The sequence below is a fragment of the Cherax quadricarinatus genome, chromosome 51 (assembly GCF_038502225.1).
Source record: "Cherax quadricarinatus isolate ZL_2023a chromosome 51, ASM3850222v1, whole genome shotgun sequence".
NCBI lineage: Eukaryota > Metazoa > Arthropoda > Malacostraca > Decapoda > Parastacidae > Cherax > Cherax quadricarinatus.
The window spans coordinates 21,096,566-21,114,374 of NC_091342.1; the positions used below are offsets into that span (position 1 = coordinate 21,096,566).

The 17,809-nt window shown below is 39.4% G+C and overlaps 1 protein-coding gene across 3 annotated transcripts in view; it reads left to right on the forward strand.

Moving 5' to 3' along the window:
- LOC128694634 (rho guanine nucleotide exchange factor 11) overlaps positions 1 to 17,809 on the forward strand; it is a 542,499-nt gene that overhangs the window by 15,186 nt on the left and 509,504 nt on the right. For all 3 annotated transcript variants that reach the window (XM_070095945.1, XM_070095944.1, XM_070095946.1), the window contains exons 2-3: positions 8,487 to 8,580; positions 14,508 to 14,566. In XM_070095945.1, the coding sequence (XP_069952046.1) occupies positions 8,487 to 8,580; positions 14,508 to 14,566 (153 nt within the window). The remainder of the gene's footprint in view (positions 1 to 8,486; positions 8,581 to 14,507; positions 14,567 to 17,809) is intronic.

Genomic DNA, 17,809 nt, shown 5'->3' on the forward strand with positions numbered 1-17,809 from the left:
TATCAGTGACAGTGTAGTACATTATCAGTGACAGTGTAGTACATTATCAGTGACAGTGTTGTGCATTATCAGTGACACTGTTGTGCATTATCAGTGACAGTGTAGTACATTATCAGTGACAGTGTTGTGCATTATCAGTGACACTGTTGTGCATTATCAGTGACAGTGTAGTACATTATCAGTGACAGTGTTGTGCATTATCAGTGACACTGTTGTGCATTATCAGTGACAGTGTAGTACATTATCAGTGACAGTGTTGTGCATTATCAGTGACACTGTTGTGCATTATCAGTGACAGTGTAGTACATTATCAGTGACAGTGTTGTGCATTATCAGTGACACTGTTGTGCATTATCAGTGACAGTGTAGTACATTATCAGTGGCAGTGTTGTGCATTATCAGTGACAGTGTTGTGCATTATCAGTGACAGTGTAGTACATTATCAGTGGCAGTGTTGTGCATTATCAGTGACAGTGTAGTACATTATCAGTGACAGTGTTGTGCATTATCAGTGACAGTGTAGTACATTATCAGTGACAGTGTAGTACATTATCAGTGACAGTGTTGTGCATTATCAGTGACACTGTTGTGCATTATCAGTGACAGTGTAGTACATTATCAGTGACAGTGTAGTACATTATCAGTGACAGTGTAGTACATTATCAGTGACAGTGTAGTACATTATCAGTGAGAGTGTTGTGCATTATCAGTGACAGTGTAGTACATTATCAGTGACAATGTAGTACATTATCAGTGAGAGTGTTGTGCATTATCAGTGACAGTGTTGTGCATTATCAGTGACAGTGTTGTGCATTATCAGTGACAGTGTAGTACATTATCAGTGACAGTGTAGTACATTATCAGTGACAGTGTAGTACATTATCAGTGACAGTGTTGTGCATTATCAGTGACAGTGTAGTACATTATCAGTGACAATGTAGTACATTATCAGTGAGAGTGTTGTACATTATCAGTGACAATGTAGTACATTATCAGTGACAGTGTTGTGCATTATCAGTGACAGTGTAGTACATTATCAGTGACAGTGTTGTGCATTATCAGTGACAGTGTAGTACATTATCAGTGACAGTGTTGTGCATTATCAGTGACAGTGTTGTGCATTATCAGTGACAGTGTAGTACATTATCAGTGACAGTGTAGTACATTATCAGTGACAGTGTAGTACATTATCAGTGACAGTGTAGTACATTATCAGTGACAGTGTTGTGCATTATCAGTGGGTGGTGTACATTATCAGTGACAGTGTTGTGCATTATCAGTGACAGTGTAGTACATTATCAGTGACAGTGTAGTACATTATCAGTGACAGTGTAGTACATTATCAGTGACAGTGTTGTGCATTATCAGTGGGTGGTGTACATTATCAGTGACAGTGTAGTACATTATCAGTGACAGTGTAGTACATTATCAGTGACAGTGTTGTACATTATCAGTGACAGTGTAGTACATTATCAGTGACAGTGTTGTGCATTATCAGTGGGTGGTGTACATTATCATTGAGATTGTTGTGCATTATCAGTGACAGTGTAGTACATTATCAGTGACAGTGTTGTGCATTATCAGTGACAGTGTAGTACATTATCAGTGACAGTGTTGTGCATTATCAGTGACAGTGTAGTACATTATCAGTGACAGTGTTGTGCATTATCAGTGACAGTGTAGTACATTATCAGTGACAGTGTAGTACATTATCATTGACAGTGTAGTACATTATCATTGACAGTGTAGTACATTATCAGTGACAGTGTTGTGCATTATCAGTGACAGTGTAGTACATTATCAGTGACAGTGTAGTACATTATCATTGACAGTGTAGTACATTATCAGTGACAGTGTTGTGCATTATCAGTGACAGTGTAGTACATTATCAGTGACAGTGTTGTACATTATCAGTGACAGTGTAGTACATTATCAGTGACAGTGTTGTGCATTATCAGTGACAGTGTAGTACATTATCAGTGACAGTGTAGTACATTATCAGTGACAGTGTTGTGCATTATCAGTGACAGTGTAGTACATTATCAGTGACAGTGTTGTACATTATCAGTGACAGTGTAGTACATTATCAGTGACAGTGTTGTACATTATCAGTGAATGGTGTACATTATCAGTGACATTGTTGTGCATTATCAGTGACAGTGTAGTACATTATCAGTGACAGTGTAGTACATTATCAGTGACAGTGTAGTACATCATCAGTGACAGTGTTGTACATTATCAGTGACAGTGTTGTACATTATCAGTGACAGTGTTGTACATTATCAGTGACAGTGTTGTACATTATTAGTGAGTGTTGTACATTATCAGTGACAGTGTTGTACATTATCAGTGACAGTGTTGTACATTATTAGTGAGTGTTGTACATTATCAGTGACAGTGTTGTACATTATCAGTGACAGTGTTGTACATTATCAGTGACAGTGTTGTACATTATTAGTGAGTGTTGTACATTATCAGTGACAGTGGTGTACATTATCATTGACAGTGGTGTACATTATCAGTGACAGTGTTGTACATTATCAGTGACAGTGTTGTACATTATCAGTGACAGTGTTGTACATTATCAGTGACAGTGTTGTGCATTATCAGTGACAGTGTAGTACATTATCAGTGACAGTGTTGTGCATTATCAGTGACAGTGTAGTACATTATCAGTGACAGTGTTGTGCATTATCAGTGACAGTGTTGTGCATTATCAGTGACAGTGTAGTACATTTTTAGTGACAGTGTTGTGCATTATCAGTGGGTGGTGTACATTATCAGTGACAGTGTTGTGCATTATCAGTGACAGTGTAGTACATTTTTAGTGACAGTGTTGTGCATTATCAGTGGGTGGTGTACATTATCAGTGACAGTGTAGTACATTATCAGTGACAGTGTTGTGCATTATCAGTGACAGTGTAGTACATTATCAGTGACAGTGTTGTGCATTATCAGTGACAGTGTTGTGCATTATCAGTGACAGTGTAGTACATTTTTAGTGACAGTGTTGTGCATTATCAGTGGGTGGTGTACATTATCAGTGACAGTGTTGTGCATTATCAGTGACAGTGTTGTACATTATCAGTGACAGTGTAGTACATTATCAGTGACAGTGTTGTGCATTATCAGTGACAGTGTAGTACATTATCAGTGACAGTGTAGTACATTATCAGTGACAGTGTAGTACATTATCAGTGACAGTGTTGTGCATTATCAGTGACAGTGTTGTGCATTATCAGTGACAGTGTAGTACATTATCAGTGACAGTGTTGTGCATTATCAGTGACAGTGTAGTACATTATCAGTGACAGTGTTGTGCATTATCAGTGACAGTGTTGTGCATTATCAGTGACAGTGTAGTACATTTTTAGTGACAGTGTTGTGCATTATCAGTGACAGTGTTGTACATTATCAGTGACAGTGTTGTGCATTATCAGTGACAGTGTTGTGCATTATCAGTGACAGTGTAGTACATTTTTAGTGACAGTGTTGTGCATTATCAGTGACAGTGTTGTACATTATCAGTGACAGTGTTGTACATTATCAGTGACAGTGTTGTGCATTATCAGTGACAGTGTTGTGCATTATCAGTGACAGTGTAGTACATTATCAGTGACAGTGTTGTGCATTATCAGTGACAGTGTTGTACATTATCAGTGACAGTGGTGTACATTATCAGTGACAGTGTTGTGCATTATCAGTGACAGTGTTGTACATTATCAGTGACAGTGTAGTACATTATCAGTGACAGTGTTGTGCATTATCAGTGACAGTGTTGTGCATTATCAGTGACAGTGTTGTGCATTATCAGTGACAGTGTTGTGCATTATCAGTGACAGTGTTGTACATTATCAGTGACAGTGTTGTACATTATCAGTGACAGTGTTGTACATTATCAGTGACAGTGTTGTGCATTATCAGTGACAGTGTTGTGCATTATCAGTGACAGTGTTGTGCATTATCAGTGACAGTGTTGTACATTATCAGTGACAGTGTTGTACATTATCAGTGACAGTGTTGTACATTATCAGTGACAGTGTTGTGCATTATCAGTGACAGTGTTGTACATTATCAGTGACAGTGTTGTACATTATCAGTGACAGTGTTGTACATTATCAGTGACAGTGTTGTGCATTATCAGTGACAGTGTAGTACATTTTTAGTGACAGTGTTGTGCATTATCAGTGGGTGGTGTACATTATCAGTGACAGTGTAGTACATTATCAGTGACAGTGTTGTGCATTATCAGTGACAGTGTAGTACATTATCAGTGACAGTGTTGTGCATTATCAGTGACAGTGTTGTGCATTATCAGTGACAGTGTAGTACATTTTTAGTGACAGTGTTGTGCATTATCAGTGGGTGGTGTACATTATCAGTGACAGTGTTGTGCATTATCAGTGACAGTGTTGTACATTATCAGTGACAGTGTAGTACATTATCAGTGACAGTGTTGTGCATTATCAGTGACAGTGTAGTACATTATCAGTGACAGTGTAGTACATTATCAGTGACAGTGTAGTACATTATCAGTGACAGTGTTGTGCATTATCAGTGACAGTGTTGTGCATTATCAGTGACAGTGTAGTACATTATCAGTGACAGTGTTGTGCATTATCAGTGACAGTGTAGTACATTATCAGTGACAGTGTTGTGCATTATCAGTGACAGTGTAGTACATTTTTAGTGACAGTGTTGTGCATTATCAGTGACAGTGTTGTACATTATCAGTGACAGTGTTGTGCATTATCAGTGACAGTGTTGTGCATTATCAGTGACAGTGTAGTACATTTTTAGTGACAGTGTTGTGCATTATCAGTGACAGTGTTGTACATTATCAGTGACAGTGTTGTACATTATTAGTGAGTGTTGTACATTATCAGTGACAGTGTTGTACATTATCAGTGACAGTGTAGTACATTATCAGTGACAGTGTTGTACATTATCAGTGACAGTGTTGTACATTATCAGTGACAGTGTTGTACATTATCAGTGACAGTGTTGTACATTATCAGTGACAGTGTTGTACATTATCAGTGACAGTGTTGTACATTATCAGTGACAGTGTTGTACATTATCAGTGACAGTGTTGTACATTATCAGTGACAGTGTTGTACATTATCAGTGACAGTGTTGTACATTATCAGTGACAGTGTTGTACATTATTAGTGACAGTGTTGTACATTATCAGTGACAGTGTTGTACATTATTAGTGACAGTGTTGTACATTATCAGTGACAGTGTTGTACATTATCAGTGACAGTGTTGTACATTATCAGTGACAGTGTTGTACATTATCAGTGACAGTGTTGTACATTATCAGTGACAGTGTTGTACATTATCAGTGACAGTGTTGTGCATTATCAGTGACAGTGTTGTACATTATCAGTGACAGTGTTGTACATTATCAGTGACAGTGTTGTACATTATCAGTGACAGTGTTGTGCATTATCAGTGACAGTGTTGTACATTATCAGTGACAGTGTTGTACATTATCAGTGACAGTGTAGTACATTATCAGTGACAGTTGTGCATTATCAGTGACAGTGTTGTACATTATCAGTGAGTGTTGTACATTATCAGTGACAGTGTTGCACATTATCAGTGAGTGTTGTACATTATCAGTGACAGTGTTGTACATTATCAGTGACAGTGTTGCACATTATCAGTGAGTGTTATTATCAGTGACAGTGTTGTACAATATTAGTGTTGCACATTATCAGTGACAGTGTTGTACATTATCAGTGACAGTGTTGCACATTATCAGTGAGTGTTATTATCAGTGACAGTGTTGCACATTATCAGTGACAGTGTTGTACATTATCAGTCAGTGTTGCACATTATCAGTGACAGTGTTGTACATTATCAGTGACAGTGTTGTACATTATCAGTGACAGTGTTGCACATTATCAGTGACAGTGTTGCACATTATCAGTGAGTGTTATTATCAGTGACAGTGTTATGCATTATCAGTGACAGTGTTGTACAATATTAGTGTTGCGCATTATCAGTGACAGTGTTGCACATTATCAGTGAGTGTTGCACATTATCAGTGACAGTGTTGCACATTATCAGTGAGTGTTGCACATTATCAGTGACAGTGTTGCACATCAGTGAGTGTTGCACATTATCAGTGACAGTGTTGCACATTATCAGTGAGTGTTGCACATTATCAGTGGCAGTTATTATACAGCATTTCAGCCTGAAGGGAAAAGTGACTTGAAGAGTATAATCAGTGACTCAGCATCTCTTTTTCTTGGAAGTTCTAGCTAAGCAACCGATTATTTTATTTGCGGAAGCATTCGCAACACTGTTGTGATCCCTGAATGTAAGCTGAACATCTTACTTACAAGTCTCGTGCATGAGGCTTCCACTGTATTGAGTTTGTCCTCTACTCCGTTTCAGTCTATATTTCTTCTGTTCTTGCATAGCGGAGCAACTGAAACTTGCCCTCATTGAACATCATATTGTTTGTTGTGAGACCCAATGGTAGATTTACTTTATATTCTCTTGAAGACTCATTATCTCATCGATGGGCGCCACTTTGCTTGAGATTTTGGTGTTATCAGCAGGGGATTTTACAGTGCTATGATTTGTCAGTTATGTCGGATATAAGAATCAGAAAATTAAGCGCTAAATTCATAAGGGGTCATTTAGCATCTGGGGGATGGGAAGTGAATAAGTCTGAAACAGACGGAGGGGTAGCACCAATTCATTGGATGAAGAGCTCTTCAGCAGCATTGAGGTATTATCTGTATGACAGTGATTGAGTAAAGAAGACTGTTTTACCCAGACATACATAGAACCAAGATCCTTCTTATAAAGTGAAGACCACTTCTTACGGTGCTTAATTTACACTGTACCAATTTTTCAAATAGGACGGTGGTGATGCATTGGCTGGTGACACATTGTATGGTAACTCGTTGAGGGTTGTGACACGTTGAGGATGGTGATAAATTGTATGGTGACATATTAAGGGTGGTAACACTGTGGTGATACATAAAGTGTAGTCACACTTGCAGTATGAGTAATAACCTTGTTACGAGGGAGACGAGACTTGTCAACAATCAAGCTAGCAACTCTCTACATTCATTATTTACTGAATACAAGTCACCTACTGGACATATTATTGAAGAAAAGACTCGTTACCCCACAAGCTTTTATTAGGACAACATTTCAGTCTGTGTAGAGCTTACGCAGTGCGAAACGTTGTCGCAAAAGCTTGCTTCACGCTTGTGTTAATTTAGAGTGCGAAACGTTGTCGCAAAAGCTTGCTTCACACTTGTGTTGATTTACAGTAGACGTGAGTAATTACTCTTAACAGTTTGAATGAATTTTCCATATTTTATAAAAAAAAGAAATATATGTAGAACAACAATAGAAAAATTGGTATTATTGCACACTTCGATCTCGGTATCCTTAAAGGGTATACTGTGGTATCCTTGTCGGGTATACTGTTTTATTTCTGGAGGGTATACCGTGGTATCCCTGTAGGGTATACCGTGGTATCCCTGTAGGGTATACCGTGGTATCCCTGTAGGGTATACCGTGGTATCCCTGTAGGGTATACCGTGGTATCCCTGTAGGGTATACTGTCTTATCCCTGGAGGGTATACTTTGGTATCCCTGTAGGGTATACTGTCTTATCCCTGGAGGGTATACTGTGGTATCCCTGTAAGGTATACTGTCTTATCCCTAGAGGGTATACTGTGATATCCCTGTAAGGTATATTGTCTTATCCCTGGAGGTATACTGTGGTATCCCTGGAGGGTATATGTGGTATCCCTGGAGGGTATACTGTGATATCCTTGGAGGGTATAATGTGGTATCCCTGTAGAGTATACTGTGGTATCCCTGGAGGGTATACTGTGGTATCCCTGGAGGGTATACTGTGGTATCCCTGGAGGATATACTGTGGTATCCCTGAAGGGTATACTGTGGTGTCCCTGGAAGCTGTACTGTGGTATCCTTGGAGGATATACTGTTATATCCCTGGAGGATATACTGTGGTATCCCTGGAGGGTATACTGTGGTATCCCTGGAGGATATGCTGTGGTATCTCTGGAGGATACACTGTGGTATCCCTGAAGGATATACTGTGGTATCCCTGGAGGGTATACTGCGGTATCCCTGGAAGGCATACTGTGGTATCCCTGGAAGGTATACTGTGGTATCCCTGAAGGATATACTGTGGTATCCCTGCTTAGTATACTGTGGTATCCCTGGAAGGTATACTGTGGTATCCCTGGAGGATATACTGTGGTATCCCTGGAGGGTATACTGTGGTATCTTTGGAGGATATTCTGTGGTATCCCTGCTTACTATATTGTGGTATCCCTGCTGGGTATACTGTGGAATATTGTTTTACTTTAATATTTTTGGTGTCATTGATATGATAAGCTGTTGAGACCCTAGTGAAGTGTTGTGGCTGTGTAGACGTAATATATGAAGATAACTAACTATGTTGTTTTGTTTATCCGCAGTCCGCCCACTAAACACAGCTTGCAGCAACAGAAGAAAAAGTCAGGCACCCCGGTGAACAGATCAGAGAGTCTCAAGGAAAAACAACATGGGCGGGTGAGTATTTTGTCTCCTTATGATTATTTCAGTGAGTTAGGAAAGACAACACGTGCTGCTACCTACTTTGTATGTACTCACTGATCTGTGTTTGCAGGGATCGAGACTCTGCTCCTGACTCCGTCGCCTAGATTACTTTGATTGCCATTACTAATTTCTGGCCTCTTAGATCTTTTCTACTCTTGAGGTTGTGTATTAAATTTTCCTCCACTTCTGCATTCACTCTTCAGCTGCCCTGAAACTAAAGAAATACTTGCATCCTCATTTGTGTTTTCATCTTCAGTGTTCCCCTAATCCTTGTCCTCTTAATTCAAGCAGTTTGTCCTTTTCCCTATCATTTCCTTTTAGGATTTTGTATGTAGTAATCATCTCTCACTTTCTTTACGCCAAGGTTGTTAAATTTAGTTCCTTCAACCTCTTCTCATAGTACCTTCCTGTCATTTCTGGTACTAGTCAGGTTGCAAACCTTTGGACTTTTTCGACCTTCACGTACATTATATGACAAAGTTCTGAAGTAGTTGTTATTTTTCCATTTGCTGCTAGTGTGTGTGTGCAGTTTATTTAATTGTGAGGATATGCTTGGTTTTGTATTTACCCTAGGTTCTTTTTCACTCTCAGATACTGGCAGTTTTTCTCCGCTCCTGTACTCTCGTTGAGGTCTGTCCTCACCTTTTCCAAATCGCATGACCTTTCATTAGTTTGGATGAACTCTTTGTTGCATATTGACATTCAATGCAATATAATGAACAGCAGTTGCCTTGAAGAGCTCTAATTTAATATTTATATTTACATTACGTTATTTTTGAGCAGAGCAGATTAATAAGAGATTTGCGATATGGATTGTAGACGCTTTTTACAGTTGGAGACGAATCTTGGGACTGAGTTAATCCTAGTAGAAATAATGAGTCACTTATCCTAAGAGTAGGCGGTCTGAAGGTCCCAGCACTCATCATGAACTCTTTCCTCCTACAGCGACTGTCGAATAGTGCCTTCGTAGCTGTATATTGGGCGAAACATAAAAGGGTTAGGATTATGACCTAATTAATATGTATTCAGCTGTTGCACAAGTCTGTCTCGAATAAGAGTTCACGTAACTATCTGTATTATGCTAATCGCCCACATATCACTCGGTCCCACAGGCGCTTCTCCAAACCTCTATAACACGTGCTGGACACATCGCTCCAGTGTCATATTTTAGGGACGTGTCATCTGGATCCCGATATCAGTGGCTTGATTAAAGATACATAGTCCGTTTTAGGCAGGCTTAGACACTCCTTAGATGCATTAATATTCGACAGCTCTATCAGTACACTAAAATATTGTCTCTATACTCGTAGAGATCTGCACATGCAATAAACAGTCAAGTGGGCTCATTGATTTGGTTCAGCATCACCCAACTTGTCACCATCACGCGTTCACAAAGTTCACGATGTTTCAGTCCTGAACATTTATTGGTAATGTCAGAGGTTAATAAACGTACCATGTCACACAGCCAGGGTCGCGGGAAGAGCTTGCGTATCAGCGCGGTGTGACTGCTATGAGACCACAGACGGATACCATCATTAAGGGTATTTCCACGCAGATTAACATTTCAAAGTTGCATGACGTCGCTTCGATATTCTCTCTCCTGCAAGTGACTCCTGTCTTTGGTCACTGTAGCACCCCGGACGGGTAAAATGTGCTGACACCAGGGCGTCTTACACGGACCCCACCTACGTACCTATGTCAGAAATCAAGGTTTCCCTTGATTAGGTGTCCCTAATTTAATTCTTCCTATTGCATGTTTCATTAAGGTAAAGCCTTACTGAATATTCAATCTTACGTAATATATCTTTAAATAAGAATTTTCTCTGGGCACACCCCTTGCATAAGTTTGTTGTCCTGACCTCAGTGCGAAACTGGGCCGCGTCTTCCATATCATTACAAGGTATGGTATGCATTGCTCAACTTCCCCCTTCGTTCTGTAGAGGGGGGTTGCAAATTCGCTCTTCAAGGCAAGTGAGATCGCAGAGCTGAAAGATGTAGAGATGTATGACTGCACGTTGCCCGTGCGCGTTCAGTCATGTGAACTGCTAATTCCTCCACCTGGATTGATATCACTGTTCGGCAAACAATTTTCAATAATAATCATATGCACACGGGAGATCCTCGAGAGCCTCTTTAGCTGCATAAATCTGTGATTATTTTGAGAAGTAAATCACACTTAGGTTTTATTTAGTCTGTGAGAACTCGTGAGTTGTATCTGCCGCAACTATTCATTCCCAATATAATCGTTGTACTTGTTTTATTTCTATATTTTTCAAATTTTGTAGTTTCCTTTATCTTATTTTTTAAGAAAGGAATGGTAAACATGTTTGAGTTGCTGTTGGTCACGAACTATGTATAATGCTTGCTTTTATTAATATGTTCATGAAGACAGAGAGGTAGTTAGGAACAAACATACATATATGTATACTTTTAAAGCAATCCATCATACCCAATTAGTTGGCTTCCACCTTAACAAACGGAGAAAAATCCAATATTATCAGTGTAAAGAGCTCCGTGCCCAAAGGCACGGTTCTGGCGCCTTTACTGTTTCTTATCCTCATAACAGACATACATAAAAACGCTCTCCAGAGTATGATTCGAGAATGATACCAAAATAAGCATGAAATCACGTCTGTAGGAGAGACAGAAAAATTATAAGAAAATATAAAGTCTTACAGTAAGCAATGAAGAGTAATAAGACTTAATAATGTCGAGTTCCAACTGCTTAGATATGGAAAGAATGAACAGCTCTGAAGCGGCACTATATAAAAAACACAAGATAGAGGTTTTGAGTGGTAGGGGCTTCGGTATCTATTGTAGTTGAGTTATTTGTGCACTTTGACTTACCTGTGACTGGTGTGAGGGTGTTAAACAAGAGTCGGTGGAGACAAGTGACTTCTGGGATTTAGAGTGCTGTCCCAGTGTGAATAAATTTTTGAACTGGATTCAGATAAACCGGTTAGTCAGAGTGTAGTTCTGGTGGTAGGAAATACTGTCTGTATTCTAAAGCACTGATAAGGATTTTGCTGGTGAAAGGTTCATTCGGATTATGATGTGTGTGCTGCTCTGCCAGGGCAGTTATTGAGTGAGTAATGGTGAATGTTTCCTCCTTTAAGTTTTTATCTTAATGAGAGGCGGCCCAAGACGTAAACATAAAAATAAACTTTGCCTATCCACATAGAAATACAGTATGTATTTTTGTGTATGTAACTTATTATCTCGCCTGAGAGGCAGTCATGTATGCGATTATCCCTAAAATAAATATTTGTTACACTATACACTTACCTTTACTTTCCTATGTGCTTCTTAATAGTCTTTAATCCTGTAATATTTCCTTTCCAACCTCGGAAGCATGGTTTGAGACTGGGCCGTTGGGAAGATAGTCCTCAGAGCCAGTCAAAGATAACAGAAATTTACGTAGGATCTTATGCCCGGCTTCACCCCAGACCAGGCTGCTGCAAGAGTAGAAAGGTTCTCGAAACAGGTCACAGGAATATCATGGGTCTTCCATACTATCTCGTTTTCCTTACCTCCGTCATTAAGCCTTGAGTGGTGTAGGTGAGGCCGAATTGGGGTGCAGGTTCCATGGACCACTTCCTGATATAACCAAGTTTCTTGGAAGATGTATGCAAAATTAATTAACAGGCTTAGCCTGACATCAGGTCCTCAGAATTGTATGTTGTTGACTTTGGAGAATATTTGCAGTGTTGCACTGCTAAGTTGATAAGAACTTTTGTGATGTTCCACCCATACCAAGTCCCTTGATTTGTATTCCCTGGAACACAGGCGAGAGAGATACATGATAATATACACTTAGGAAATCCTAGAAGAATGAGTACCAAACATGCACACGAAAATCATTCCCTATGAGAGGAAAAAACTCTGCAGGGGCGGCACGAGTACACTGAGAGACAACACAATAAGTGTCAGGGGCTTAAGACTGTTCAACTGCTTCCCAGCATACATAAGAGGGGATTACCAGTAGACCCCTGGCTGTCTTCAAGAAGGCACTGGACAGGCATCTAAAGTCAGTACCTGACCAGCCGGGCTGTGGTTCGTACGTCAGTTTGCGTGCGTCCAGCAGTAACAGCCTGGTTAATCAGACCCTGATCCACCACGAGGCCTGGTCTCAGACCGAGCCGCGGGAGCGTTGACCCCCGAAACCCTCTCCAGGTATGCTCTATGTATACCACCTGGTGGAGGCAGGTGTATATAGTATAGTATGCATATTTAGGTCTGTATTAGTCACCTTGTATGCATATTAAGGACTCTCGTAGTCAACTGTTGTGTACGTATTGCTGAATCTTGTAGTCCTCTCTCCCAGTTATTGCACGAAGTGTAGTGTGTATGTTGCTTCACAGTGGGCAGCTACTGGATTATGTTTAGTTCAGTAATGCTTGTTGTCAAGATGAGGCGCTTGAAAGAGTTGCCTCTTCACCATTTTCTCTTGATAGTGCCGAGGTGTTTGGGGAGACTGTTCTGTTTATCATTATGATATATATATCGCCCAGTTTTCTGGTAGTTTGTATGAACATTGTTAGTGTTTTCCTTATTTTTGGTGTTATATGTAGTGAGAATTGTCTACCCCAGTATGTTTTCAAGGGGAAACTCAGGGTGGCAAGTTGAAGCTTGAAGCTGATACTCGCAGTGTGATGGTTAAACAGTGGAATATAGACATTTACTGATGTTTGTTTTGTATATAGAGCTGTGAGCTGCTAGCTTGGTGTGTCCTACTTTTACTCTGGCCATTACTCTGTTTTACTTCTTTAATTTTGTCTACAGTTGTAGTCACCTTGCTTGTCATATAGTTATTTAGGTCTCTTGTATTCGCCCTGTGTGTGCCATAGACAATTTATACAATTTTGTTGTGTGCGGAAGTGATTTATAAAATCCCATTAAATATTTTTCAGCTAACTTAGATGTGTATAGTAGAGCGGTCCACAAAAAAACGAATGTTTAAAAACTCTTTTATTCTGTCATGTTCCACGCAATGACCAAAAAAAAAAAAAAAAAAAAAAAAAAAAACTGACAAAAAGAAAACATTGGGGGTTCATGTAGGTGTCCCAACGACACCAATTTAAGGTGGGCCATTGATAGGGGGTAGAAAATTAATACTTGAAATTTTCTTGCCTTTTTCGGTCGTTTTCCTTCCATTTGTATGAAGTTTTGTGACGATGAAAAATATTTCGAGGTGCTCTAACGCCCTCAACCTTTCACACTTCTTCCTTACTACTCTCTAGGGAAAATTGAATATCGGAAAAGAATTGAAGCGCATATCCATCACTATTAACCTGAAAGTAAATAATAATAATAAAAAAAAAAGCAAGCAGATAGATATAGAAATTCCCATTGTGTAGTTTGGGAGGGGGTGGAAATTTGGTGCTACATTAAGTCTAATCGTGACAAAACCTTACACGATTAACTTTTAGCCAAAAGGTAACACAACAAAGAGAAGAGAAAAAAAATCGGAAATCAAGGCTTTAACTACTGTGGTTGGATCAGCATAGTAACATTAATGTTGCCACTAGGATGTGTAGATCAGCATAGTAACATTAATGTTGCCACTAGGATGTGTAGATCAGCATAGTAACATTAATGTTGCCACTAGGATGTGTAGATCAGCATAGTAACATTAATGTTGCCACTAGGATGTGTACTGTCCTGGACCGAAGAATTATCGTTAATTGAATATTTAATTAACGGCAACAAGTATTTACTTCTGAAAATCGTGATAATGTTTACATTTGTATTTCCTAGTTTGGACTTGTGAAATTAGTATACTTTTTAATGGGAGGGTTTGATAAGATTATAATGTTGTTTTCGATCTATATAATGCCTTTTGGATTTTCTTTCAATGTTTCCATGTAATTACTGTATTTAATGTAGCTACAATGTTTCAGAAACGGACGAGAGAGAACAGGAAGCACAGTGACCCTAACATTCCCACCTCCAAGTCTGGGTAAGTACGCACTCAAGTTATGATGTACATGTGTCATTGTTCCGGAGTTTTATTATTTTTGTAGTGTCCGTCTGATCAGTCAGGCTATTGCTGTTCGCTGGCCAGCAGGCCACCACAACCTGGCTGATCAGGTTGCACCTGCAGGAACTTCTTGGATGAGTGGAAACTTTGTTCCGGCAATACTTTTTTGGTCTGAAGAGTCCTGGACTTTGAGTATTGACAGTGTTTTTTAATTCATATTACCTCTACATCTCTTAATCCATCTCCCGTACCTTTCGTTTCAGTAAGTTATTTTTACAGTAGAGTGATTACATGTCTCATGTTCGAGTATCCGGCAGAAGGATGCAGATTTCTGTTGGTGCCCGGACTATGTTGGTATTCCAGACAATGAATGGGAAGTACGGAGGCGAATTCTGCTCTAATGAACTCGTTCTGTAGCACACTTTTGCTTTAATGACTTCATGATCCATGTACATATATGTCCTTTGAGAAGTGTCAAGCCTGGTGGGCCCTACAGACAAGAAGCGAGTCATACTGGATTCGGCACCTCACGGGTATTTGACCCTCTTTTTTTTTCAACGGGAAACGTCACTTTGAGAAGGATCTCTGTTAACTGAGGATCAGGCACACACGTCTCGGCCATGGTTGCCTGTTTGCAGGTGCTCCTGCCACCCCTTCATTGTGGCAGGAACAACTGCCACAATGAAGGGGTGGCAGGTTAGTTGGTGGTTGGATAACGCAGGAGCACCTGTGTTATCCAGCTAACTGTGGAACACATTTTAATTGTTTGGTCACGGCAAACAATTCTTTATATATATATATATATATATATATATATATATATATATATATATATATATATATATAATTCCCGGGGTGCCTGTAAAGATCTCCAAGACTTTTTAGGAAAGACTTTTGACATTAACAATTAATTGGTATTTGTTAGATGCTGGTTAGTTTAACTTTGTATAAAAATATTAGTGGTGTGTTTTATGCATGCAAATATTTTTTATGGTCATTTATTTTATCTTTGTTCTCTTGTGTTTGTGTATTGTATATATATATTTACTGAAGATCGCTGAATAATTGACAATGTCAAAGCTCTCTTCACATTTCCAACCTGCTTATCTACATATCTAAAGAGACGTTACAAGTATTTAAGAGTTTTTATACATTCTGTTTAAACAGTAAAACAAGTCTATATTTTAGGTCTCGTATCTTCCGTGTCATGAAGTAAGGTGTAGTGCACAACTTTACAATGTTTGTATATCTTATTGTACTATTTATTTAAAATACTTTTACATGGTAAAAACATGGCCCCTACAAAAACGTTTGATTACGTACCTAAACAGAAATTAGTCTACAGACAAGAAAAGAAGCAGGAGAAAAAGAGGAAATGTTCACAAGGATAAAGAAAAGAAGAAACAGGGTAAGAGTGTAGAAAGAGGCATCAGAATGAGTGAGTGCAACAAGCGAGGTACCACAAAGGTCGGTTAAGGGGGAAGTAGTGTCTGATATACACAAATGTTCTACAAGGTGGGTTCCAGTTATACATAGACTTGAGCCCTACGTGTCCATGTTTACTGACCATGTAAAACAAATAAGGAAGGTAAACCTATTCGGGCAAAGAAACAGTTTCTAGGGTCACTTGGAGATACTATAAAAAAAAGTGGTGGTCAGATATTTTTATAAGTTCAGTTCGAACAGATGAAAGGTAAAGAGGATCAGAGAGGCACAAAGAATTCAGAAGCAGTTGGTGTCCTTGGGAAAAGGGAGGGAAGATGACCCTATACCACATATGCCGTCAGTCAGATAATCTCTGTGGCATGCGCAAGACTAACAAACCTGTGTACAACATTCAAGAACATTAATGTAGAATTTTCTAGATACTATACACAATGTATGGACGACCATCATAGGCTTCGTAAGAGCAGCGTCGAGCCTCCAGTTAATTATGTACAAAGCAAGAGAACGTTTAAAGGTTTCCAGTTTGACTTATCCTACGTGTGACTGAAGTAGGCAACCCTGGAGCAGAGGGGGAATATAATTGCGGTCCTCAGAATCCTTCCAAAAATCGATAGTGTAAATCAAAAAAAGCTGTTAGAGAGGAAACAAGGGACTCAGTGGTACAGTTTTAAACTATGCATAGATGAACATTAGGAATGTTAGAAATTGAAGTAGAAAAGTATTTCTGTAGTCTGAGTGGTAGAGAGGAAATGGAGGAAAATATTTCACAGCATCAAGAACAGATATGACATAGACCGATAGGCAAAAATCAAATAAATTTCTGTGAAGTCAGCTTAGGAGAGGGATCAAGGATTGTGGCTCAACCCCGGCAGACACAAGACACCCACTAACAATCCCAGTATGAAAATAACCGAGAAGATTCGTGCGTAAAATTCTAAGTCATTTTTAATTCTGACAACATTTATGATAATTTACATATATCAACAAAATCAGGGTTCCATTAGTCAAAATGCTGCGAAAACTTCATATTGTTCGTCTCCTATTTTACAGCGATGTCTAGATGGCCAGGTAATTCGTTGACGGCATTCCGTGCTCAAAATATCCAACAGAGATGACATACTACATCCTCTGGCTCCTATTCTGCTGACGAAATGTTCCCAGCCACACTGTTTACATTGACCAGTGACGTCACAGGAAATCCATCTGAAACCTTGTAAATATTGTGTAGGTGTTGAACTGTGGGTAGCAGGGCGAGGCTTTACTGGTTCGACTCTGTACAAACTTAGCAGAGAGAGAGAGAGAGAGAGAGAGAGAGAGAGAGAGAGAGAGAGAAAGAGAGAGAGAGAAAGAGAGAAAGAGAGAAAGAGAGAGAGAAAGAGAGAGAGAAAGAGAGAAAGAGAGAGAGAAGTGGCAAGACAGATAGCAAAGAATTGGAAAAGTCTAAAACGATGCTGTCGGCAGAGGGCTGACTACTACTATCTGACTGAGGACAAGGATAGTAAAGCAGAAGACTCTCCCAATCCTCCACTCCCTCCGGTCACTGCTGGCATAATACAGGTGAAAAAAATATATGCTCCCATTTCGTACTGGAAAAAAATCATATATATTTTTTAGGACAGGAATGGTAGTAAAGCAAGGCTCAGACCAGACTGCGAGGGTAGAAGAACCCACGAAACCACTCACAGGTATGTCACACTGTACAACTAAATCAACTACAGTAGTATTACTATTACTACTGCCACTCATACAGCTTCACTACCACAGAGCTGTGGCCAC